Source organism: Taudactylus pleione, unplaced genomic scaffold, assembly GCF_031769625.1.
Source record: "Taudactylus pleione unplaced genomic scaffold, aTauple2 ptg001459l, whole genome shotgun sequence".
Lineage (NCBI taxonomy): Eukaryota > Metazoa > Chordata > Amphibia > Anura > Myobatrachidae > Taudactylus > Taudactylus pleione.
The window spans coordinates 63067-90812 of NW_028285857.1; the positions used below are offsets into that span (position 1 = coordinate 63067).

Below are 27746 nucleotides of genomic sequence, written 5' to 3' on the forward strand. Positions count from 1 at the left end.
GCTATGGTGGGAACCGCGACATTGTATCTACTGCTGTAACCACAAGGTTCACATCAATTAAACTCAATCCCCATTGAAGTCTGTTGGGAGACACTCTGACCGCACACAGCCAATCAGTGAGCTGCTCCGACGGAGATGCCCGCTGATTGGCTGGCGGCTCCTTCAAAGACAGGGCACACATGTGCCCCGGTCATTCGCGTGGAGTAAAGTGCTATGGATACACATAGCTTTGTTCAGTCCGGTTTGGATTCGGTAACACTCGTTTTTTCTTTTCAACCCCATGGATGCCTACGTGGAAAAGAGGACATGAACTATGCATAGGTGAGGAGAGTATGGATTTGTTTTATAGGTACCCCTATGGATTGCTTCGGATACTAGGTGAGTATGTGTGATAGTGAGTGTGATAGTGAGTGTGACTGTATGTTATAATAAAATTTTACTGTCACGGTGTATGTTGTATTTTTTTTCGTATTGCTTTGGTTGTATAACTACAAGTACCAGTGGGCGCGAAATACCCCGCATGCTGGTATTTGTGGTTCTCCAAATACCAGCATGCAGGGGAGGCTTGCTGGTACGTGTAGTTCCACAACTACAAACAATATTTAACCATTTATTTTACACTACACACTAAAATTATCAACCCGGCACCCACCACCCTATGGTGCCGGGGATAGCGTCGGGCTATCAGCCTAGGCCAGGGGTGCCCTGGAGAGGGGTACCCCTTTATTGGGGGAGGGGTCCCCAACTCCCCAGAGATGCCTGGCCTGGGCTGACTAGTGGTCAGGGCTGATGCTGCGGCTGGGGGCTCGGTGAAAGGGCTTCCCTGGCTGTGGCATCAGTCCCCTGCTAGAAAGGGTCTGGAGCTGGTTTTAAATGTAGGGGTAACCTCACGCCAATTTATTTCACCCTATGTTTAAAACCAGCTCTGCCCCTACTGCCTGGTGCTGGTTCTTAAATTACAGTGGAACCCTACACATTTTTTTCCCTGTAATTTTAAGAAACAGGACTGGCTGGCAAGTCCGGGGCTGGTTAGTCTTTTGGGGGGGGGACCTCATGTAATTTTATTTAATAACATTTAACCCTTTTTTACAAGTTTTAACACACAAGCAGCCTTCACATATCTCACTGATACATCTCACTGATACAGTCAGGTCCATAAATATTGGGACATTGACAGAATTTTCATATTTTGTCCTCTATTCACCACCACAATGGCTTTGAAGTTAAACAAACAAGATGTGATTTAACTGCAGACTGTCAGATTTAATTTGAGGGTAATTACATCCAAATCAGGTGAACGGTGTAGGAATTACAACGGTTTCTATATGTGCCTCCCACTTTTTAAGGGGCCAAAAGTAATGGGACAAACTAAACAATCCTAAATCTAACTTTCACTTTTTAATACTTTGTAGCAAATCCTTTGCAGGCAATTACAGCCTGAAGTCTGGAACGTATAGACATCACCAGACGCTGGGTTTCATCCCTGGTGATGCTCTGCCAGGCCTCTACTGCAAATGTCTTCAGTTCCTGCTTGTTCTTGGGGCATTTTTCCTTCAGTTTTGTCTTCATCAAGTGAAATGCATGCTCAATTGGATTCAGGTCAGGGGATTGACTTGGCCATTGCATAACATTCCACTTTTTAGCCTTAAAAAACTCTTTGGTTGCTTTTGCAGTATGCTTCGGGTCATTGTCCATCTGCACTGTGAAGCACTGTCCAATGAGTTCTGAAGCATTTGACTGAATATGAGCATATAATATTGCCCGAAACACTTCAGAATTCATTCTGCTGCTTATGTCAGCAGTCACATCATCAATAAATACAAGGGAACCAGTTCCATTGGCATCCATACATGCCCACGCCATGACACTACCACCACCATGCTTCACTGATGAGGTGGTATGTTTTGGATCATGAGCAGTTCCTTTCCTTCTTTTCTCTTCCCATCACTCTGGTACAAGTTGATCTTTGTCTCATCTGTCAATAGGATGTTGTTCCAGAACTGTAATGGCTTTTTTAGATGTTGTTTGGCAAACTCTAATCTGGTCTTCCTGTTTTTGTGGCTCACCAATGGTTTGCATCTTGTGGGGAACCCTCTATATTCACTCTTGTGAAGTCTTCTCTAGATTGTTGACTTTGACACATATACACCTACCTCCTGGAGAGTGTTCTTGATTTGGCCAACTGTTGTGAAGGGGTTTTTCTTCACCAGGGAACTAATTCTTTTGTCATCCACCACAGTTGTTTTCCGTGGTCTTCCGGGTCTTTTGGTGTTGCTGAGCTCTCTGGTGCGTTCTTTCTTTTTAAGAATGTTCCAAACAGTTGATTTGGCCACACCTAATGTTTTTGCTGTCTCTCTGATGGGTTTGTTTTGATTTTTCAGCCTAATGATGGCTTTACTGATCGTGACAGCTCTTTGGATCTCATATTGAGAGTTGACAGCAACTGATTCCAAATGCAAATGTCACACCTAGAATCAACTCCAGACCTTTTACCTGCTTAATTGATAATGAAATAACAAGGGAATAGCCCACACCTGTCCATGAAATAGCTTTTGAGTTGATAGTCCCATTACTTTTGGCCCCTTAAAAAGTGGGAGGCACATATTGAAACTGTTGTAATTCCTACACCGTTCACCCGATTTGGATGTAATTACCCTCAAATTAAATCTGAAAGTCTTCAGGTAAAGCACATTTTGTTTGTTTCATTTCAAAACCATTGTGGTGGTGAATAGAGGCCAAAATCTGAAAATTCTGTCAATGTCCCAATATTTATGGACCTGACTGTATGCGCTGGCTGCTAGCTCGGAAGAGATTTCCAGAGAGAAAACACTGCAATCTCGGGTGATTAATCTCCTGCAAAACGAGATACTCGGGAGAGATATCTCGTTCTGCTTCACCATCGGCAAACTAGTTTAGCCCCAAATCGCCTGTTGGTAAATTTTGAATAAAAAAAGTGATTAAATCACCCGAGTTTTGGTGAGTTCCAGCGAGATTAATCATTTTGCAAATCGGGTCCATCTCGAATCTTAGTAAATTTACCCTTATGTCTCATAACTTTATCCTACACACACACACATACAGGTGGGACCACTGCTCTCCTTAGCTGTGCTCTCAGGAAATTATAGCGTTACATACTAAACTGGTTATACATAGGTCATTGTGAAGAGTTGCACTGTACAGCACATTCAGGCCGTTTACAGGTAATAATGAATAGTACAAAACTGTTTTCCAGGCTCTTGTGTAGGAAAAGTGGTGTTGCCCATAGTAACGTCCTCTTTCATTATCCAATCTGCATTAGGATCTGACTCATTGATATTTTTAACACCTCTTTCTACACAGTTACACTAAGGAAGTCTAATCTCTATTAGCAGGAGTGTGAGCTCAGACACCTGAGTACAAGCACTAAGTTTAGATTATATACTGTACCATGTCCATCTGCAGAAAGTCTATAATTGACATACAGTAGTCTTGGCTTACCTGTGTCCACTCTGAAAGCCCATCGCCCAGTCACATTAACATTACTTGTGGATGATATATTGACAATGGCTGGTGACATGGAGCCTGGAATTATGTAGTATCCTGTCATAGAGTCACTGATTATACCGGCCTGTGGATTGCAAGTAAACAGGTAAAATTACTCTTTGTCTATGTTATTACCTAATTATCAACTGTTCCAGATTTCTTTTTTAAATGTCCTTAGAAATATATACACAAATATATACGCATGCATAGCGCTTCTGCAATTATAAATTTACAGTGCCTCTCCTATAGGAGTTGTAGACACTTACGCAGCCAGACCACCATTGAACGTTACAAGTCCTGAGCCCACATTATTGGCTAAAATATGAAAAACCAACAGCAGAGAAAGTAGAGCATCCAATACGTACTGTAAGTAGACCTTGGCCATATGACTGGCAGCCTGAACCTCTCTTCCTGCTGGACACAACTGGCAGAAAACTTGCACTGGGGTCAGTGATTGACCAGATTCATCAAACTATACATTTTCCTGTTTTGGTTACTTAATCCAGACAATTTTTTAAATTGACCAAGGAAAATATTTTCAATGGAATTGTAAGAATATACTGTATATTTTATATGAAAAAGTTTGTGTAACCTATAACAGTGTTTTTTAGATTGTCTGACATCTGATGATACCTGATTTTGCAGCGTGTGGGATTATTTAATTACATTTTATATACCAGCGCCAGGATTTGCAGATTGTATCCCTATATTCTTTGGTGTAACCTATAACAACCACTCAACTGTTACCTTTCATTTGTGCAGAGCAAGTTCTAAAAAATAAACTAATGAAATCAGTGGCGTAACAGGGGTGGGTCGAGCAGGGCTCGTGCCCTGGGCACCATTGGACCAGCGGCACAGGTGGTGCCGCAGACCACGGTCAAGGACACGGGTGGTCAGTGTAGTGCGGACTGCACTACACAGTAACAAACACAGCTGCCGGCCTAGTACACTCATACTCCCCGGAGGCAGTGTGTTTGTTTTGGCAGCCAATGAGAGTCAGACAGACTCTCATTGGCTGCTGCGCCCACTGCTGGAGCCGGGCTGGAGCTCACTCATGAGCTCCATCTCCTGGCTCCCACAGTCGGTGATGGGAGAGACGTCATGACGTCTCTCCCATAATGCATAGTGGGCCAGCCCGGGGGGACGGATGAGTGGATGGAGGTGGGCACATTAGCAGGAATGGGGAATCAGGTAAGTGTTTTTTTTTTACATGTTTGTCTTTGTCTGGCACTGTGGCGGGGGGAGACTACTACTGAGGGCACAATATAAGGGGCACTACTGGGGGCACTGCATGGGGGGGACAACTACTGGGGGCATTATATAAGGGGCACTGTATAGTGGGATCACTACTGGGAGCACTGCATAGGGGGGAACTAATACTGGGGGCACTATATAAGGGGAACTACTACTGGGGGCACTATATAAGGGACACTAGTGGGGCACTGCATAGGGGGACTACTATTGGGGGCATTATATAAGGGCACTGTATAGGGGGGACCACTACTGGGGGCACTATATAAGAAGCACTACTGGGGGCACTGCATAGGGGGACCACTACTGGGGGAACTGCATAAGGGGAATTACTACTGGGGTAGATGCATAGGGGAACCAATACTACTGGGAGCACTGCATAAGGGGAACTACTACTGGGGGCACTATATAAGGGAAACTACTACTGGGGGCACTATATAAGGGAAACTACTACTGGGGGCACTGTATAAGGGTACTACTGGGAGCACTGCATAGGGGGGACCATTCCTTGGGGCACTGTATAATGGGCACTGCATAGGGGGGACCACTACTGGCGGCACTGTATAGGGGCACTACTGGGAGCACTGCATAGGGTTGACCACTACTGGGACCACTATTAGTGGCACTGTATAAGGGTCATTCAGGAAGCACTGTATAAATGGTACTACTGGGGGCACTGTATAAGAGCACTACTACAGAGGGCACTGCATAAGGGGCACTGCTACTGGGGACATTGCATAAGATGCACTACTACTTGGGGCACTAAGGTGCATATGAAATGGAAAGGAATGTTCCCAGAGTGACAAGAAACAAGTGTATCATGTTGCCACATCCCAATATTCCAGTGGCCACGACCCTTTGTCATCACGTGCCTTCGTTGCGCACCTACTTGTGGGTGGGTCTCCATTTTTTTACTTGCCCTGGGCTCCAAATATAGATGAAGAGCTGGGAACACTGACAGTATAGATGTAGAGCTGGGAACACTGACAGTACAGATGAAGAGCTGGGAACACTGACAGTATAGATGAAGAGCTGGGCACACTGACAGTATAGATGAAGAGCTGGAAAATCTGACAGTATAGAAGAAGAGCTGTGCACACTGACAGTATAGATGAGGAGATGGGCTTGCTGACAGTATAGATGAAGAGCTGGGTACACTGACAGTATAGATGAAGAGCTGGAAACACTGACAGCATAGATGAAGAGCTGGGAACACTGATAGTACAAATGAAGAGCTGGGCACAGTGACAGTTTAGATGAAGAGTTGGGGACACTGACAGTACAGATGAAGAGCTGGGAACACTGACAGTACAGATGAAGAACTGGGCACACTGACAGTATAGATGAAGAGCTGGGAAAACTGACAGTATAGATGTAGAGCTGGGAACACTGACAGTATAGCTGAAGAGCTGGGCACACTGACAGTATAGATGAAAAGCTGGGAACACTGACAGTACAGATGAAGAGCTGGGAACACTGACAGTACAGATGAAGAACTGGGCACACTGACAGTATAGATGAAGAGCTGGGAAAACTGACAGTACAGATGAAGAGCTGGGAACACTGACAGTGTAGATGAAGATCTGGGAACACTGACAGTACAGATGAAGAGCTGGGAACACAGAGTATAGATGAAGAACTGGGCACACTGACATTATAGATGAAGAGCTGGGCACACTGACCGTATAGATGAAGAGCTGGGCACACTGACAGTATAGATGAAAAGCTGGGAACACTGACAGTACAGATGAAGAACTGGGCACACTGACAGTATAGATGAAGAGCTGGGAACACTGACAGTATTATTATTATTATTATTATTATTATTATTATTATTATTATTATTATTATTATTATCGGTTATTTATATGACACCACAATGTTCTGCAGCGCCTTTCAAGGTACATAACCAAAAAAGTGACTTACAGTAAAATACAATACAATGAAGGAGAAGGACATGGATAATATACATTGATACATTGGTGACCATAACACCCAATTAAGCAGCAGAGCATAAGCACCAAGTGTTAGTTGTCCTAGTGGTGAGTAAGAAGTAGATGAAAATAAAGTAAGGAGAAGCACAAGAGGGTAGAGGGCCCTGCTCGCAAGAGCTTACATTCTCAAGGGGAGGGGCAGACAGACGGGCATGATACAGATGGGAAGACAGGGAGGAGGGAGCATGTAGTAGCAAGTTAGGATGAGAGCTGGAAAGCATTGATGAAGTAGTGGGTCTTGAGAGCCTGTTTGAAGGATTGTAGAGAGGTTGAGAGTCTGATGGGGAGAGGGAGAGAGTAACAAAGGTGGGGAGCAGCACGGACAAAATCTTGGAGGTGGGTGTGAGAGGAAGTAATCAGTTGGCATGAGAGGTGGCATGCATTTGTTGAATGAAGAGGGCAGACAGGAGAGTGAAGCGAGATGAGGTCAGAGATGTAAATGGGAGAGGAGTGTATGAGGACTTTGTAAGTGAGTGTGAGAACCTTGAATTGGGTTCTGTAGGGGAAGGGGAGCCAGTGGAGGGCTTGTAAGAGAGGAGAGGCAGATGTAGAGCATTTGGAGAGAAAGATGAGTTGAGCAGCAGCATTGAGGACAGACTGGAGAGGAGAGAGATGGGAGTTGGGGAGGCCAGATATGAGAAGGTTACAGTAATCCAATCTGGAGATGACCAGTAAGTGTATTAGGGTCTTAGTAGCACCCTGGGTGAGAAAGGGTCTGATCCTGGAAATATTTTTAAGATGGAAACGACAGGACTTTGAGACGTTCTGGATATGTGGTGTGAAGGAGAGGGAAGAGTCCAGGATAACTCCAAGACAGCGCACTTTGGGGCTAGAGGGGATAGTTGTGCCATCAATTGATAAAGAAATAGTGGGAAGTGAGGTTATGTGAGAGGGTGGGAAGATGATCATCTCAGTCTTAGACATATTAAGTTTAAGAAATCACTGGGACATCCAGGAAGAGATAGCAGAGAGACAGTTGGAGATACGAGTGAGGAGAGAGGGAAGGATTTTAGGAGAGGAAAGGTAGATCTGAGTGTCATCAGCATAGAGAAGATAATGGAGGTAAAAAGAGCTGATGAGTTCACCTAGAGAGGACGTATAGAGGGAGAAAAAGAGTGGTCCAAGAACAAAACCTTGGGGAACACCTACTGTGAGAGGCTGTGGGGGGGAAGATAAGCCATGAGAAGATCGATCAGAGAGGTAGGAGGATAGCCAGGAGAGGGCAGTGTCATGTAGACCAAGGGAGTGAAGGATTTGCAGCAGGAGAGGGTGGTCCACAGTGTCAAAAGCAGCAGAAAAGTCAAGGAGAATGAGCAGAGAGTAGTGGCCTTTGGATTTGGCAGCAAGGAGGTCATTGCTGACTTTAGTGAGGGAAGTTTCTGTGGAGTGGAGAGAACGGAAGCCAGACTGAAAAGGGTCAAGGAGGGAGTGGGAAAAGAAAGGTGGTGAGGTGGTTGTAAACAATATGCTTAAGGAGTTTGGATGCAAAAGGGAGGAGAGAGATGGGTTGGTAGTTTTGAGAGTGTTAGGATCAAGAGTAGGTTTTTTTAAGAATGGGGGAGACAAGGGTATGTTTGAATGCAGAAGGGACAGTGCCAGATGACAGGGAGAGTTTGAGGAGGTGGGCAGTATAGATGAAGAGCTGGGAACGCTGACAGTATAGATGAAGAGCTGGGCACACTGACAGTATGGATGAAGAGCTGGGCACACTACAGTATAGGTGAAGAGATGGGAACACAGAGTATAGATGAAGAGCTGGGAACACTGAGAGCAGAGATGAAGAACTGGGCACACTGACAGTATAGATGAAGAGCTGGGCACACTGACAGTATAGGTGAAGAGATGGGAACACAGAGTATAGATGAAGAGCTGGGAACACTGAGAGCAGAGATGAAGAACTGGGCACACTGACAGTATAGATGAAGAGCTGGGCACACTGACAGTATAGATGAAGAGCTGGGCACACTGACAGTATAGATGAAGAGCTGGGAACACTGACAGTATCGATGAAGAGTTGGGCACAATGACAGTATAGATGAAGAGCGGTGCACACTGACAGTATAAATGAAGAGTTGGGTACACTGACAGTATAAATGAAGAGTTGGGCACACTGACAGTATAGATGAAAAGCGGTGCACACTAACAGTATAGATGAAGAGCTGGGCACGCTGACAGTATAAATGAAGAGTTGGGCACACTGACAGTATAAATGAAGAGTTGGGCACACTGACAGTAAAGATGAAGAACTGGGCACGCTGACAGTATAGATGAAGAGCTGGGAACACTGACAGTATAGATGAAGAGCTGGGCACACTGACAGTATAAATGAAGAGATGGGCACACTGACAAAGCTCCACAAGTATGTTTGGTAGCATAAATATAAACATAAATGTGACCCTTAATACACCTTCCTTTCAAATGGACACTTCCATCTTATGATTGAGGTGTCAGACCTCACACCTCTGACATACATTAGTCATCTATCAGGGGATTCTGTATGCTATCAACATACAAACTTCATACAGGTGAACAAAGTTAGCCCATGAGATTTTGTGAGAGACTAAACCTAGCACCAAGAGCCAGAGTTAGCTGTTTGGGAGGAACTAGTGGTCATGACCCCACTCAGTGAGGGAATATAGAACATATCCTTTCTTACCAGTGCTGGGATTCCTCCAAGTCCTGTTAGGGCGTTCCCACCACTGGCCGTGCCTGTTGTCCACTTAATGTCTTTATAGTTAAAGAGAACAAAGGTGGCTTTCCAATCTGTAATCAGGACAACCTGAAATGTGTTCACCTAAAGTACAGGAAACAGAACAGTAATATAATAATTCATGGTAAAAAAATCTGCTAAACAACAGTCAGAGGAGGATCATCTAATAATCTCCTTGGGTTTGTCACATCTCCTAAATGTATGCACAGTGGGAGGCGGGACACCTGGTGCCATGGCAACAGAGAGATGGGACAGACCCTAGCAGGAGAAGACCTGCTGTGAACAGGTTACTAGAGCCGCAGGAGAGATGGAGTGGGATGTAGTGATGGCCATTGGTACCCTCCCCATTGACGGTTGCCATCGAGGGGCATTTTAGCTGTAATCATCGATGGTTAGAAACTATTCTACCATTGATAGTTCCCGCTATCGAATTGCCGCACATGCGCAGAAAAGCCTTAGCTGGAAATAGTTTCTGCGCATGTGCGGCGTGGCTCTTCCAGCATTGTGGTTGGCTGTTTGCTGTGTGTACTGCTGAGGAGGATGGGATGGACCTCGTCACACTTACAGCAGCAGTGGTTGTTTTTTCTTTGCTTGCGCTGTGTATGCACCTCCGCTCAGGAAGCAGACTACCTGGCTGAGCTCAGGATGGAGATAGAGCAGACACACGCCCACATAGGCAGGGTAAGACGCAAGTAGCCACCTTCCATGTCTATGAATATAAATGCAGTGAGTAGGGAGGGGCGGGGCTTCTGAGTGCTGACTGACAGCAGACGTCCAACAGCCCCCAGCATATCTTCTCTGCTACGGTGGCCACTGGCTCTGCTGCGGTGGCCCGTAATTGTCATCATGGAGCATGGCAGTACTACTAGATAATTTTGTGGTGTGGGCACAATGAAAAACCCATTGCCATCGGCTTCACACCCACCACCAATGGCGGAGAACCATCTGGTTCTCTAACATCCATAATAAAAGCATTCAACATTGGCCATAAACCATCAATGATTTGGAATCATCACTTCAATGGCCAAACCTAGTGGGATGGATCAGGGGAGTAGGGTGGGACAGAGAAGTGTACAGAGGGGGGCAGGATGGGACAGAGAGCGTATATTACTGTATATAGTAGGGGGCGGCATGGAACGGTGCAGTAACAGAGTGGTAGGCGGGGCACAGCAGCATGCAGACTGAATTGACCCAGCATTTGCCAGGTCCCTTTACTAGTAAAATAATTATTTCAGCCAGAGTCCCACAGCTGTATAAGGGTTTCTATATTCCTCATTCACTCTGCGGAACTAGATGTTTTCATATGTACTGTAATGTTTCTTACTTCACAATTGAAGACATATTTTCTGTTTAGCCAAAATGACAGTGTGCAGATTCCTGTGTAATGCCACCTGGGATACAATCTATAGAATATAATAGTCATTTATACTCTCCTAACAGTAAGAGCTTGGATAATACATTTTATAAACTTGATCATTTACAGTAGGGTCATAGATACATTGGGGAATCTTAAACCAGTGGCTGCACCCATAACGTAGAAGATGTCTCACAGTGACTGCAACCACCAGTGTACAGCACATGTATACTAATTACTCTCTCTCTCTCGATAGATATATATATATATACAGTATTTGTGTTTTGGATCTGGATCTTTCTTCGTGTTTTGGATCTGGATTGGTTTTGCCAAAAGCACCCTTCTCGGATTTGGTTTTGGTTCTCTATTTTTTTGGAAAAAAACATAAAAACAGATAAAATCACAGAATTTGTTTTTTTTTTGTTCCTACGCTATTATTAACCTCAATAACATTAATTTCCACTCATTTCCAGTCAATTCTGAACGCCTCACACCTCACAATATTGTTTTTAGGCCAAAAGGTTGCACCGAAGTAGCTGGATGACTTTGCTAAGCGACACAAGAGGGTGGCACAAACACGTGGCCCATCTAGGAGTGACACTGCAGTGGCAGACAGGATGGCAGTTTGAAAAACTAGGCTCCAAACAGTACATAATGCAAAGAAAAAAAAGAGGTGCAAGATGGAATTGTCCTTGGGCCCTCCCACCCACCCTTATGTTGTATAAACAGGACATGCACACTTTAATAAACCAATCATTTCAGCATCAGGGTCTGCCACACGACTGTGGCTGCAATGATTGGTTCATTTGGGCCCCCAAAAACAAGCTGGCAATTAATCTGTCCCTGCACAAACTGGCACTACGGAGGCAAGATGTCATCCTCATCCTCCTCATCCACCGATTCCTCATCCTCTTCAGTGTTGTGTACATCCTCATCCTCACAGAGTATTAATTCGTACCCGCTGGAATCCAGTCCCTCTGTACTTTCTAGAGGCTGGTCTCCCTGGAAGAATTGATTATTAATTTTGATGAACAGCAACCTCCTATGCCTTTCGCTGACAAGGTTCCCAGCTACCCTAAAAACTCTTTCGGAGTACACACTGGAGGGGGGCAAAATAGAGCCAGTTTGGACAGGGGCCTCCAGATTTCCTCTTTTTCCTGCCAGTACAGATACGGACTGTCTGACATGCCTACTTGGATGCTGTCTCCGATGTAATCCTCCACCATTCTTTCAATGGTGACAACATCATATGCAGTTACAGTAGACATGTCTGAAATTGTTGGCAGGTCCTTCAGTCTGGATCAGATGTCCAAACTTGGTCCTGCCTGCCCTGCATCACCGCCAGTGGGTTGTTATCTAGGATATCTAAGTTTTTTCCTGGCAGCCCCAGTTGCGGGAGAAAATGAAGGAGCTGTTGACGTGTCACGTTCCGCTTCAGCTGACAGTGTTTTTCACCAGCAGGTTTTTGCACCTCTGCAGGCTTGTGTCCACCGGAAAGAGACACCATGTAGGCTTTAAACCTAGGATCGAGCACGGTGGCCAAAATATAGTGGTCTGATTTCAACAGACTGACCACCCTCGAACACTGGCAAAGCGAATAAAGGGCTTCACCCACAAGTCCCACATACCGAGCGGAATCGCTCCGTCTTAGCTCCTCCTTCACTTTCTCCAGCTGCTTCTGCAAAAGCCTGATGAAGGGAATGACCTGACTCAAGCTGGCAGTGTCTGAACTGACTTCACGTGTGGCAAGTTCGAAGGGCTGGACAACCTTGCACAACACGGAAATCATTCTCCACTGCGCTTGAGTCAGGTGCATACCCCCTCCTTTGCCTATGTCATAGGTGGATGTATAGGCTTGTATGGCCTTTTGCTGCTCCTCCATCCTCTGAAGCATATAGAGGGTTGAGTTCCACCGCGTCACAACCTCTTGCTTCAGGTGATGGCGGGGCAGGTTCAAGAGTGTTTGCTGGCGCTCCAGTCTTCGGCATGCAGTCGCTGAATGGCGAAAGTGGCCAGAAATTTTTCGCCTGAGGAAGCAGATGTAGGATCTGAGAAACATGTTGGATGAATTAAATCACCCCTTTTTATTTGGAGACTGGAGTGAATACACAGCACAGGGCACCGTAGTCCCACACCACACAGGGCAGCCCCTGTAAAAATAATTTGGACTGAATATAGAGCACAGAACAGCACCACTGGACTGGACTGATATAGTAGAGCAGGTCGCCACGCCACTTTCCCACAGACACTAGAGAGACACGTCCTCTCACTACCCTCCCCAGGACTGAAGTGAAGGTGGTGGGACGGGAGGCGCGAAATGTGCAAAGTCTGGGTCTCGGTAGAATCCGACACCAGGATGACAACGTTTTGCCTCGTTCCGGGAACCGAGTCTGGCAGAACAACCTGGAGCTGTACTCAGTACCTGGCTCGGATCGGGGGGTTTGTTGTGGATGGGATTTCGAAAATCCGAACCCACTCATCCCTAATAAATATATATATATATATCTCAAGAATGAAAAGATGGGCACTCACCATTCAGTAGAAAAAAACAATCTTTACTCACAGGCACATAGTAATACTGTCGACGTTTCGGACCCCATAGGTCCTTTGTCAAGACACCACAACCACCGCAAAGCTACCACCAATGAGACCCATACCACACACACATTGCAGACGACTGAAATAGCACTGCCAATTGCTAAGGCCACGCCCCCTCGTACAACAGGTGCTGCTGATCACTACATCAATTGGGAAATAAATGACATCATGAATTACCTGGATAAAGGGAAACATCTTAGGTAAATTATACTTAGACTGACCAGCCAAAAAGACAACAGCTACCTAAAAACGGCGTGCACTGACTCATTATGTGCAAACAACGCCGACCGGAAGTGGAGGTGGAACGCATCAACCCCGGAAGTATAGACTGCGCTGGCCGGAAGCAGCACATGATCATGACATACCCGGAAATTATAATACGTAGCCATGTAGAATCGGCAGCAAAACACTGCCGAGTACTGGACAGTCATGGCAACCTGTATCAACAGTTATAATCCTCATCACGGTTGCCATGATGACTAGGTGGAATAAACATATACAGGCAATCACATGAAAATGGGCAGTATACAGCAGTCGACTGGAATGGAGACCTACACATTATACACATAATAGTACATATACTAAAACCAAATTGTACGAGGGGGCGTGGCCTTAGCAATTGGCAGTGCTATTTCAGTCGCCTGCAATGTGTGTGCGATATGGGTCTCATTGGTGGTAGTGGTGTCTTGACAAAGGACCTATGGGGGTCCAAAACTTCGACATTATTACTATGTGCCTGTGAGTAAAGATTGATTTTGTCTATTGAATGGTGAGTGCCCATCTTTTCATTCTTGTTACACATTGGACTTAATTGTCTATCGGTGCACCCCACCTGACATGGCTTAAGCAATCAGTGCAGCCCTATTGGAATACTATATATATGGTGACTGCAACCACCAGTGTACAGTCAGAGAGAGTCTCTCTCTCTCTCTCTCTCTCTCTCTCTCTCTCTCTCTTCGAGTCGGCTCGGGTTTTCCCGCCTGACTCGTACCTAAAAAAGAGGTAAAACGTCATCATCCCGCTGTTGGATTCTAGCGGGTTTTGGATTCTATAAAGGTCCCGTGATCGCTGCCATTTTTTTCATTCCGGCTGTGGAGAGCTGGGATCTGTGCTGTTGCATGCTGACACTATGCATAGGGGCTGGCTACTGTCCATACAGGGGCTGGCTGTTGTCTATAGAGGGGCTGGCTGGCTGTTGTCTGTAGAGGGGCTGGCTGGCTGTTGTCTATACAAGGGCTGGCTGGCTGTTGTCTATACAGGGGCTGGCTGGCTGTTGTCTATACAGGGGCTGGCTGGCTGTTGTCTATACAGGGGCTGGCTGTAGTGCTGTGTTGTCCTTCAGGGGTACTCTTCACCCACCCCCAGTGTGAAAAAAAAAAAAATTGTGTGCATCTTAGCCAGACTTGTCATTAGCGCAGGGGTGCTGTGCTGCTGTCTGTTAAGGGGTTAACCCCAGTGTTAAAAAAAACAAACAAAATCAATTTTGTTTGTGTGCATTATAGCCACCCCTGTCATTAGCGTAGGTGCGCAGGGGTGCTGTGCTGCTGTCTGTGTAGGGGCTGCTGCCTCTTTCAGGGGTTCACCCCAGTGTTCCAAAAAAAAATTTTTTAGTTTGTGGTTGTGTGCGTAGTGAGTATGGAGGAAAGTCACATGACCGGAGAGAGGGATCCTCATACCAGTCTTGTAGCTGCCGGCAGCAGTCATGATGACGCTGCAAGGCCGTCAACGTCATGTATGAAGGCCGATGTACCAGGGCTTAAGTCAGGCTAAAAAAAATCAAAGCTAACGCCCATATTCAATTTGAGGCAAAAAGTCAGTTTCCGCGATACTTTTTCGCCGATGATGTCATTTTTTTTCGCCTGTTTTGAGTTTCCTCCGTATTCAATTTGGAAGACTTTTCGCCTAGGCGTAAAGTCAATGCAATGTAATAGGCGAAAAAGTTTTGCCTATGAATAGCAGGCGGAAAAAAGTGCAGAATTGGGGTTTTGGCGTACAACATTGCGGGAACTCCCCTGCAGCCATAAGACAGTCCCCTAAAGGTACACTGCATCAAAAAAAGTTTAAAAATAATTGGGACACCCCAAAAAAATTATGCTTAATTTCGGGGGTAAAAAAAAAAAAAAATAGGGGAACAAAGTGCCAAACTATCTAAATTAATTCAGGTCGGGTCCACATGTATGCGTCAGGTGTTTTCTTCATTGCGGGGACAAGCGGCAATTTTGCAGATTTTTTAAAATAACTTTAGGGATTAAAAAAATGCTTACTCCCATTTTCGTGTACCCCAAATTTGATAGATTATTTTTTTGGGGAAAATAACTATTCATAAGTGCTATTCTTTACCACTTCTTCATAGCCGCAAAATTGCACCTTGCGTGGCTATTACAAACCCGACTTCCTTCAGCAGGCAAAAATGGGGGTACCCATAGTGAGCCCCCATGTCTGGACATATTTAAGGGGATCCCAGGCATATTTCCCAAAAATTCCCGTTTTTTGTAAATGGGGCGAAAGGTAATTTAAAAAAAACAGGAATCATTTTTCATTTACCTATAGCAGGTGAAAAAGAGTGCAGATTAGGGGTTTAGGGGTGCAGGCTTAAAAAAATAGTCTGCACCCTTGGGAATGCCCCCTTAAAATGAAATGTGCCAGCAAAAAAAAAAAAAGGGACACCCCAAAAAAATTATTTTACATTTTTGGGTGAAAAAAAAAAAAGTGAAAACAAAATGCCAAACTAACTAAATTAATTCTGGTGGGGTCCCCAAAGTATGTGGCAGGTGTTTTTTTTTTATTGCGCAGAGTAGCGGCAGTTGTATATTTGAAGAATTTAAAAAAATACCTTTGGAGACTGAAAAATATGCTTACACTCATTTTCATGTACCCCAAATTTGATGGGACCACTTTCAAAAGTGAACAAAAAAAACCTAACTGCTCTTCTGCATCACTTCTTCAATGTCGGGAAAAATAACTGCCTGCCGCATCTATTTAAAAAGCCAACTTTCTTCTGCAGGCAAAAACGGGGGTACCCACAGTGATCCCCGAGGTCTGGAAATCTTTAGGAGGGTCCTCCAATTATTTCCCAAAAATTCACGTATTTTTTTGCCGATCCAAGTTTTGCCTATTCCCGATTTCGCCTACTTTGGAATTGAATACGGGGGATAGCGGGCAAGCGCGCAATACTTTTCCGCTTGGAAAACAGGTGAAGGAGGTGAAAAGTCCAGCAGGCGAAAAGTCTGGACTTTTCTCCTCAAAATGAATACGGGCCTAAGTCAGCTTTAGAGAAACAAAAAATTGGTAATATGCCATTCACTACACAAATTTGCAAGGAAAGGATGAGTAAGACACCGGAACCAACTGTGTTCTGAAAAATCACAAATCCCAGAGGAGAGTCCAACTGTGTCCACTGTTGCCATGTGTGAGCCTGACCTTTCTAGTAATACTGTACTTGAGAGGATCCTCCTTCCACCATTTGTGTGCCTTCTGATGTAGAAATCGAGGATGCTTCTGTGGAATTGCAAGAGTAGGATGAGGAGGATATTAATCTAGTTGGCGATAACAACAAGGATGATGAGGATGTTGATGATGATGAGGATGTTGGTGGCAAGGATGTTTGTGTAAAAACTGTAAATCAGGCAAGAGTTGTTGCCCATAGTGGTAAAAATCCCATTGTTGCCATGCCTGGGCAAAGGACCAAAACACCAACTTATCATGTGTGGAATCATTTCTACCCAAAACCAGACAACTTTTGCCAAGCCATTTGTGACCATTGCCAAGTAACAGTGAGTAGCAGTAAGGACCTTAACCATCTTGGAACCTCCTCTCTGTTACGTCACTTGCAGCGCATTCATCAAAATGGAAAGGGTATTGAAACTTTGGGGACAAAAAAACGAACAACAATCAGTCCAGTGTCACCTAGATGCTCCCTTCTATCTGGATCCAAGCGCCTGCAATCTCCACCACCAACACCATCACCATCATCAACATCCTCATTTGTTATCGGAAGTAGTCCTGCATCCAATTTCTTAAGCATGACCGACTCCTCTCCTATCCATGATTCCTCAGAAGGATCCTTGAGTGCTACACCTGCTGCTGGGGCTGGATCTTCATCCCAGAAAGGAATGGAGAAGACTACTACTAGTAGTAATTAAAAAAAAAACAATTGACTATTAAACAGTCCTTTGATAGAGGAAGTAAGTATAACAGCTGTCACCCAGTTTCACAGCGGATCACTGACGCCATGACGGCTGTGCTAGCATTAGATGGTGAAATAATAAAAAATGAGGATGACAGTGTGGAGGAAGTGCAATTGGAGGATGAGGGAGAAATTTGTGTCCTAACTGATGCTAATGTGGATGTTGATGATGAGGATGTGGTTTGCGTAAATCAGCCACCAGTGGCAGCAGTTCTTGCTCATGATAAAAAGAAAGCCAGAAAAGCAACGTCTTGGGTGTGGAATTATTTTAATTTAAATTCTGAGAACAGTTGTGAAGGCATCTGTTCCATTTGTAAATCCAAAGTTAGCAGAGGAAGGGACGTTAACCATCTAGGCACCTCCTCCCTGTTACGTCATTTGCAGCAAGTTCATGTGATTTGTTTAACAAAATTATAATAATTTGTAATTAATAACAAACAGTTTAGTATCAGCTACCAGCAGTTTGGACCAGCACATGCAATCTCCACCACCAACACCCTCATCATCAACCACCTCCTTAATAATTGAAGGTAGTCCTTCCAAAAAATGTTTTGTGGGGCCCAAACAAACCAAGGAGTTCAGCCACGAAAGTGTCAGTCCTAGTGGCTAAAGTGCTTGGTTTGTTACACTGTGCATGTCCTATTTACTATCCCAAATAAGAGTGGGTGGGAGGGACAATTCCATCTTGCACCTCTATCCTTTACATTTGGCACAATTTGGGGCATTGCTGACTGACATTATTATAGTTTATTAAGCTGCCATCCTTTCTGCCACTGCTGTGTGGCAATGTTTCATAGATGTCTGATATTTATTTAAACTGCCGTGCAATTGTGCCGCTGTTCTGACGCTTACTTTAGCCAGCCAGCTCGCTGCAGCCTTTGGCCTATATTGGTGACAAATAGTGAAATTAATATTGTGAGCTGTGAGGTGGTTAAAATGCCTAGAAATGCCTGAAAATCATTGTTATTAAGGTTAATAATACTGTAGGAGCAAAAACAGGCCCAAATTATGTGGTTTTAGCTGTTAATATATTTTTTTGGAAAAAAAACAGACCCAAAACCAAAACCGAAAATCAAAACACCAAGGAAAAAGATCCAAAACTATATCAAGATACAAGACCAGGGGAGATCTAGATCCAAAACCAAAACACGGGGGTCGGTGCACATCTCTAATATATACTATGTATGTGTGTGTATATCTGTGTATGTATGTGTGTGTATATATATGTGTGTATATATATATATGTGTATGTATGTAACTATGTATGTGTGTATATATATATAAGTAGTGCAACTACCAGTGATGAATTGGAGCGACGGGTGCATTCTAGGCCGACTCCACCTTCCTCAGTATCACAGTTGGTCACTATGTATAAGGCAGAACATACCGCCTGCTGCTGTCCAGGGACTTGTGGCCAGTTTGCCATGAAGGATGTCTGTAGTAATCACTGCACGTGGTGACCTACACAGTACTGACATCACTATAACATCTCACTGCACGTGGTGACCTACACAGTACTGACATCACTATAACATCTCACTGCACGTGGTGACCTACACAGTACTGACATCACTATAACATCTCACTGCACGTGGTGACCTACACAGTACTGACATCACTAACATCTCACTGCACGTGGTGACCTACACAGTACTGACGTCACTATAACATCTCACTGCACGTGGTGACCTACACAGTACTGACATCACTATAACATCTCACTGCACGTGGTGACCTACACAGTACTGACATCACTATAACATCTCACTGCACGTGGTGACCTACACTGTACTGACCTCACTATAACATCTCACTGCACGTGGTGACCTACACAGTACTGACCTCACTATAACATCTCACTGCACGTGGTGACCTACACAGTACTGACCTCACTATAACATCTCACTGCACGTGGTGACCTACATAGTACTGACATCACTATAACATCTCACTGCACGTGGTGACCTACACAGTACTGACCTCACTATAACATCTCACTGCACGTGGTGACCTACACAGTACTGACCTCACTATAACATCTCACTGCACGTGGTGACCTACACAGTACTGACCTCACTATAACATCTCACTGCACGTGGTGACCTACACAGTACTGACCTCACTATAACATCTCACTGCACGTGGTGACCTACACAGTACTGACGTCACTATAACATCTCACTGCACGTGGTGACCTACACAGTACTGACATCAGTATAACATCTCACTGCACGTGGTGACCTACACAGTACTGACGTCACTATAACATCTCACTGCACGTGGTAACCTACACAGTACTGACGTCACTATAACATCTCACTGCACGTGGTGACCTACACAGTACTGACGTCACTATAACATCTCACTGCACGTGGTGACCTACACAGTACTGAAGTCACTATAACATCTCACTGCACATGGTGACCTACACAGTACTGACGTCACTATAACATCTCACTGCACGTGGTGACCCACACAGTACTGACGTCACTATAACATCTCACTGCACGTGGTGACCCACACAGTACTGACATCACTAACATCTCACTGCACGTGGTCACCTACACAGTACTGACATCACTATAACATCTCACTGCACGTGGTGACCTACACAGTACTGACGTCACTATAACATCTCACTGCACGTGGTGACCTACACAGTACTGACGTCAGTAACATCTCACTGCACGTGGTGACCTACACAGTACTGACGTCACTATAACATCTCACTGCACGTGGTCACCGACACAGTACTGACATCACTATAACATCTCACTGCACGTGGTCACCGACACAGTACTGACATCACTATAACATCTCACTGCACGTGGTGACCTACACAGTACTGACATCACTATAACATCTCACTGCACGTGGTGACCTACACAGTACTGACATCACTATAACATATCACTGCACGTGGTGACCTACACAGCACTGAACTCACTATAACATCTCACTGCACGTGGTGACCTACACAGTACTGACCTCACTATAACATCTCACTGCACGTGGTGACCTACACAGTACTGACCTCACTATAACATCTCACTGCACGTGGTGACCTACACAGTACTGACGTCACTATAACATCTCACTGCACGTGGTGACCTACACAGTACTGACATCACTATAACATCTCAATGCACGTGGTGACCTACACAGTACTGACATCACTATAACATCTCACTGCACGTGGTGACCTACACAGTACTGACATCACTATAACATCTCACTGCACGTGGTGACCTACACTGTACTGACATCACTATAACATCTCACTGCACGTGGTGACCTACACAGTACTGACGTCACTATAACATCTCACTGCACGTGGTGACCTACACAGTACTGACGTCACTATAACATCTCACTGCACGTGGTGACCTACACAGTACTGACGTCACTATAACATCTCACTGCACGTGGTGACCTACACAGCACTGACGTCACTATAACATCTCACTGCACTTGGTGACCTACACAGCACTGACGTCACTATAACGTCTCACTGCACGTGGTGACCTACACAGCACTGACGTCACTATAACGTCTCACTGCACGTGGTGACCTACACAGTACTGACCTCACTATAACGTCTCACTGCACGTGGTGACCTACACAGTACTGACCTCACTATAACATCTCACTGCACGTGGTGACCTACACAGTACTGACCTCACTATAACATCTCACTGCACGTGGTGACCTACACAGTACTGACCTCACTATAACATCTCACTGCACGTGGTGACCTACACAGTACTGACGTCACTATAACATCTCACTGCACGTGGTGACCTACACAGTACTGACGTCACTATAACATCTCACTGCACGTGGTGACCTACACAGCACTGACGTCACTATAACATCTCACTGCACGTGGTGACCTACACAGTACTGACGTCACAATAACATCTCACTGCACGTGGTGACCTACACAGCACTGACGTCACTATAACATCTCACTGCACGTGGTGACCTACACAGCACTGACGTCACTATAACATCTCACTGCACGTGGTGACCTACACAGCACTGACGTCACTATAACATCTCACTGCACGTGGTGACCTACACAGCACTGACGTCACTATAACATCTCACTGCACGTGGTGACCTACACAGTACTGACGTCACTATAACATCTCACTGCACGTGGTGACCTACACAGCACTGACATATCTATAACATCTCACTGCACGTGGTGACCTACACAGTACTGACATCACTATAACATCTCACTGCACGTGGTGACCTACACAGTACTGACATCACTATAACATCTCACTGCACGTGGTGACCTACACAGCACTGACGTCACTTTAACATCTCACTGCACGTGGTGACCTACACAGCACTGACGTCACTATAACATCTCACTGCACGTGGTGACCTACACAGCACTGACGTCAGTATAACATCTCACTGCACGTGGTGACCTACACAGCACTGACGTCACTATAACATCTCACTGCACGTGGTGACCTACACAGCACTGACGTCACTATAACATCTCACTGCACGTGGTGACCTACACAGTACTGACCTCACTATAACATCTCACTGCACGTGGTGACCTACACAGTACTGACCTCACTATAACATCTCACTGCACGTGGTGACCTACACAGTACTGACCTCACTATAACATCTCACTGCACGTGGTGACCTACACAGTACTGACGTCACTATAACATCTCACTGCACGTGGTGACCTACACAGTACTGACCTCACTATAACATCTCACTGCACGTGGTGACCTACACAGTACTGACCTCACTATAACATCTCACTGCACGTGGTGACCTACACAGTACTGACCTCACTATAACATCTCACTGCACGTGGGGACCTACACAGTACTGACATCACTATAACATCTCACTGCACGTGGTGACCTACACAGTACTGACCTCACTATAACATCTCACTGCACGTGGTGACCTACACAGTACTGACCTCACTATAACATCTCACTGCAGGTGGTGACCTACACAGTACTGACCTCAGTATAACATCTCACTGCACGTGGTGACCTACACAGTACTGACGTCACTATAACATCTCACAGCACGTGGTGACCTACACAGTAATGACGTCACTATAACATCTCACTGCACGTGGTGACCTACACAGTACTGACCTCACTATAACATCTCACTGCACGTGGTGACCTACACAGTACTGACCTCACTATAACATCTCACTGCACGTGGTGACCTACACAGTACTGACGTCACTATAACATCTCACTGCACGTGGTGACCTACACAGTACTGACCTCACTATAACATCTCACTGCACGTGGGGACCTACACAGTACTGACGTCACTATAACATCTCACTGCACGTGGTGACCTACACAGTACTGACATCACTATAACATCTCACTGCACGTGGTGACCTACACAGTACTTACGTCACTATAACATCTCACTGCACGTGGTGACCTACACAGTACTGACGTCACTATAACATCTCACTGCACGTGGTGACCTACACAGTACTGACCTCACTATAACATCTCACTGCACGTGGTGACCTACACAGTACTGACGTCACTATAACATCTCACTGCACGTGGTGACCTACACAGTACTGACCTCACTATAACATCTCACTGCACGTGGGGACCTACACAGTACTGACATCACTATAACATCTCACTGCATGTGGTGACCTACACAGTACTGACGTCACTATAACATCTCACTGCACGTGGGGACCTACACAGTACTGACGTCACTATAACATCTCACTGCACGTGGTGACCTACACAGTACTGACGTCACTATAACATCTCACTGCACGTGGTGACCTACACAGTACTGACGTCACTATAACATCTCACTGCACGTGGTGACCTACACAGTACTGACCTCACTATAACATCTCACTGCACGTGGTGACCTACACAGTACTGACCTCACTATAACATCTCACTGCACGTGGTGACCTACACAGTACTGACCTCACTATAACATCTCACTGCACGTGGTGACCTACACAGTACTGACCTCACTATAACATCTCACTGCACGTGGTGACCTACACAGTACTGACCTCACTATAACATCTCACTGCACGTGGTGACCTACACAGTACTGACGTCACTATAACATCTCACTGCGCGTGGTGACCTACACAGTACTGACGTCACTATAACATCTCACTGCGCGTGGTGACCTACACAGTACTGACATCAGTATAACATCTCACTGCACGTGGTGACCTACACAGTACTGACGTCACTATAACATCTCACTGCACGTGGTAACCTACACAGTACTGACGTCACTATAACATCTCACTGCACGTGGTGACCTACACAGTACTGAAGTCACTATAACATCTCACTGCACGTGGTGACCTACACAGTACTGACGTCACTATAACATCTCACTGCACGTGGTGACCCACACAGTACTGACGTCACTATAACATCTCACTGCACGTGGTGACCCACACAGTACTGACATCACTAACATCTCACTGCACGTGGTCACCTACACAGTACTGACATCACTATAACATCTCACTGCACGTGGTGACCTACACAGTACTGACGTCACTATAACATCTCACTGCACGTGGTGACCTACACAGTACTGACGTCAGTAACATCTCACTGCACGTGGTGACCTACACAGTACTGACGTCACTATAACATCTCACTGCACGTGGTCACCGACACAGTACTGACATCACTATAACATCTCACTGCACGTGGTCACCGACACAGTACTGACATCACTATAACATCTCACTGCACGTGGTGACCTACACAGTACTGACATCACTATAACATCTCACTGCACGTGGTGACCTACACAGTACTGACCTCACTATAACATCTCACTGCACGTGGTGACCTACACAGTACTGACGTCACTATAACATCTCACTGCACGTGATGACCAACACAGTACTGACGTCACTATAACATCTCACTGCACGTGGTGACCTACACAGTACTGACGTCACTATAACATCTCACTGCACGTGGTGACCTACACAGTACTGACGTCACTATAACATCTCACTGCACGTGGTGACCTACACAGTACTGACATCACTATAACATCTCACTGCACGTGGTGACCCACACAGTACTGACATCACTAACATCTCACTGCACGTGGTCACCTACACAGTACTGACATCACTATAACATCTCACTGCACATGGTCACCGACACAGTACTGACATCACTAACACCTCACTGCACGTGGTGACCTACACAGTACTGACGTCACTATAACATCTCACTGCACGTGGTGACCTACACAGTACTGACATCACTAACATTTCACTGCACGTGGTGACTTACACAGTACTGACATCACCATAACATCTCACTGCACGTGGTGACCTACACAGTACTGACCTCACTAATATCTCACTGCACGTGGTGACCTACACAGTACTGACATCACTATAACATCTCACTGCACGTGGTGACCTACACAGTACTGACATCACTATAACATCTCACTGCACGTTGGTGACCTGCACAGTACTGACCTCACTAATATCTCACTGCACGTGGTGACCTACACAGTACTGACGTCACCATAACATCTCACTGCACGTGGTGACCTACACAGTACTGACATCACTAATATCTCACTGCACGTGGTGACCTACACAGTACTGACCTCACTAACATCTCACTGATCTATCTGCTGTCAGTGTCCAATCACTTTATTCTCTACATAATGTATTACAGCCTACAGTAGATTGATTCCTTTGCTGATAAGTTACAAATGTAATTTAATAAAGTCTAGCACAAACCTATTTCTTCATGCTAATCTTCTTCCATATTGGCTTCATTTCTCTAAATTTAGTAATATTAGAAAATAATAAAAGTCCAGTTGAACCAAAATAATAATGATGTACGGGATGGGTACGGGATGCCAGTGCTTGGTGTGCAGGTGCTTGGGATCCCGACGCCGGCATTTCGACAGGGTTAGAATATCGACACTTGTCGGTCAGTATTACAACAACCCTCCCACAGTGGTGTTTCTCCCCGCAGTGACACCTGGTGAGCGGAGGGCTGGAGTGCGCGCAGCAAAGCCGTGCAACGACAAGATAGGGGGCATGGCCTCATTGGCAGGGAGTGTGGCCTCATGGGCAGTGAACATGACTTAGAATCCCGAAGCCCCGTTCTTATCACTCGGGGATGGTGGTGGTGGGGGGTGCTGGAGGTGCAGACTGTCCTGTGTGCAATGCCGGCTCCCTCAGTGTGTCAGAAGCTGAGTGGAGCACCCGGCTCCTATCACTGAGAAAGTGTCAGTACCTTGGTGTCACCCCTCAGTGGGTAATATCCGGGAGCGGACCACACTACCCCTTGCTATGCCACTGCCCTCCCCCTCTCCATTCCCTAACCTTCCCACCCTGGTGCCTGACCCTAACCTCCACACCTAGTGCCAAAACCTAAGATAATGCCAACCCTCCCCCGAACCTCGCTAATTACCTTTGGGATTTCAGTGGTCCGGATGCTGGCGCCAGGACAAGTGTCAGGATTCCGTTATTCAGAGCGCCAGAATCTCCGCGGTTGGGATTTTGGCCGTATCCCCTCATGTATAATGACAAATCCTACACTGAGAACTGTCAGGCTAATGACCTGGATACAATTCCGGGGTATAATGAATGAATAAAATGTAAAACAGTTACAGTAACAGGGAGAGGCGCTGCCTTGGTGCTTATTTTATTTTTCATAATTAAATACCTAAAGAACGTGTTTAATCATTATTATTATACGGTGAAACTTAGTATTATAAAACATAATGAAACTTACCTTATTAGATAGTGATCCATAATAGGCAACTCTATGCCATGTGGCCACGAAAACAAATTTTGCATTGAAGTTTAGGCCACGGAAGTAAGATTTAATATCAGATGTGGCTCGGAACAAGAGCCTGGAATCAGTGCTCATACGGTAATAGATGTCCCCTGATTTCACAGTGTACACATCAGCCCAGAAAGGTGCAATCATAGTAATGTTCTGCATGGAGAGACTGTGGGGTGTATATTCTGATAGAGGTTGGGTTACTGTAAAATAACCATTGGTGCCAAGCTGGAGACCAAGAAGAGTAAAATCAGAGATACAACATTCAAATATCATTTATTTTGTAGTAACAAATGGTACTCCTGATTTGTGTTACTCAGAGAGAAATATTCTTACATAGATAATGGGGTAAAGACTCCCGAAGACAGGTAACAAAGTAGGAGGATGCACAGGAACATATGAATCGTCCTGTTTTGGTACGATAAGGTCAACTCCTGGTCCATATGGATATAGAAGATCTGAGGATGAGAAACAAGATAAAATAACTTCAGGTCTGGGTGATGATAAAAGATCACAGTCCCAGGATCCGTGTACATTACATACAGTAACACATATTACATACAGTAAAACATATTACATACACTAACATGATACATACAGTAACACATATTACATACAGTAACACATGTTACATACAGTAACACAGGTTCTTCCTTCTCCTCATTTATCTTGTTAATGTAATAAATTGTTACACTGTGTTTTCTGTATAAGATTGCAGTTATTATTGGACCTGTCCGTACTCCGAGTTTTGGAAGCATCAGACATTTAACAACTGTTGCAGCAAATGGATCAGTGTCTTTTTTTTTTCTTATTGTGACATCACCTTATTGTTTTATTGTATATATTTTGTTGCTTTTGTATTTTAATCTTGTTGAGATAATCTGTAATATTGCACAGTATCATATTATACAATCTAGTATTGTAGAAATTTGTTAAATTACATGAGCAGCTGTATATTTATAGATATATATGTGTGTGTATATATATATATATATATATATATATATATATATAGAAATATACAGTATTTACACACATTAGGGGTGAGCGGGTTCGGATTTCTGAAATCCGAGCCCCCCCGATCCGAGTCATATCCGAGTCAGGCTCGACTTTTCCCACCTGACTCGGATCTGAAATCGAGGCAAAACGGCATCATCACGCTGTCGGATCTCGCGGGTTTTGGATTCCATATAAGGTACCCACGTCAGCGCCATTTTCTCACTTGGCTGTTGGACAGTGAAGAGGGAGGGTGGGAGTTAGGGCTGGCTGGGCT

General features: G+C 45.1%; 1 protein-coding gene across 1 annotated transcript in view; it reads right to left on the reverse strand.

Annotated features, from left to right (window-relative positions):
• Positions 1-211: 211 nt before the first annotated feature.
• Positions 212-27746, reverse strand: part of LOC148442562 (uncharacterized) — a 135648-nt gene continuing 108113 nt past the window's right edge. Inside the window, exons 13-17 of the mRNA XM_088463799.1 lie at positions 26810-26931; positions 26423-26701; positions 9424-9561; positions 3478-3607; positions 212-288 (exon numbers count right to left, since the gene is read on the reverse strand). Coding sequence (XP_088319925.1) covers positions 212-288; positions 3478-3607; positions 9424-9561; positions 26423-26701; positions 26810-26931 — 746 coding nt within the window. The remainder of the gene's footprint in view (positions 289-3477; positions 3608-9423; positions 9562-26422; positions 26702-26809; positions 26932-27746) is intronic.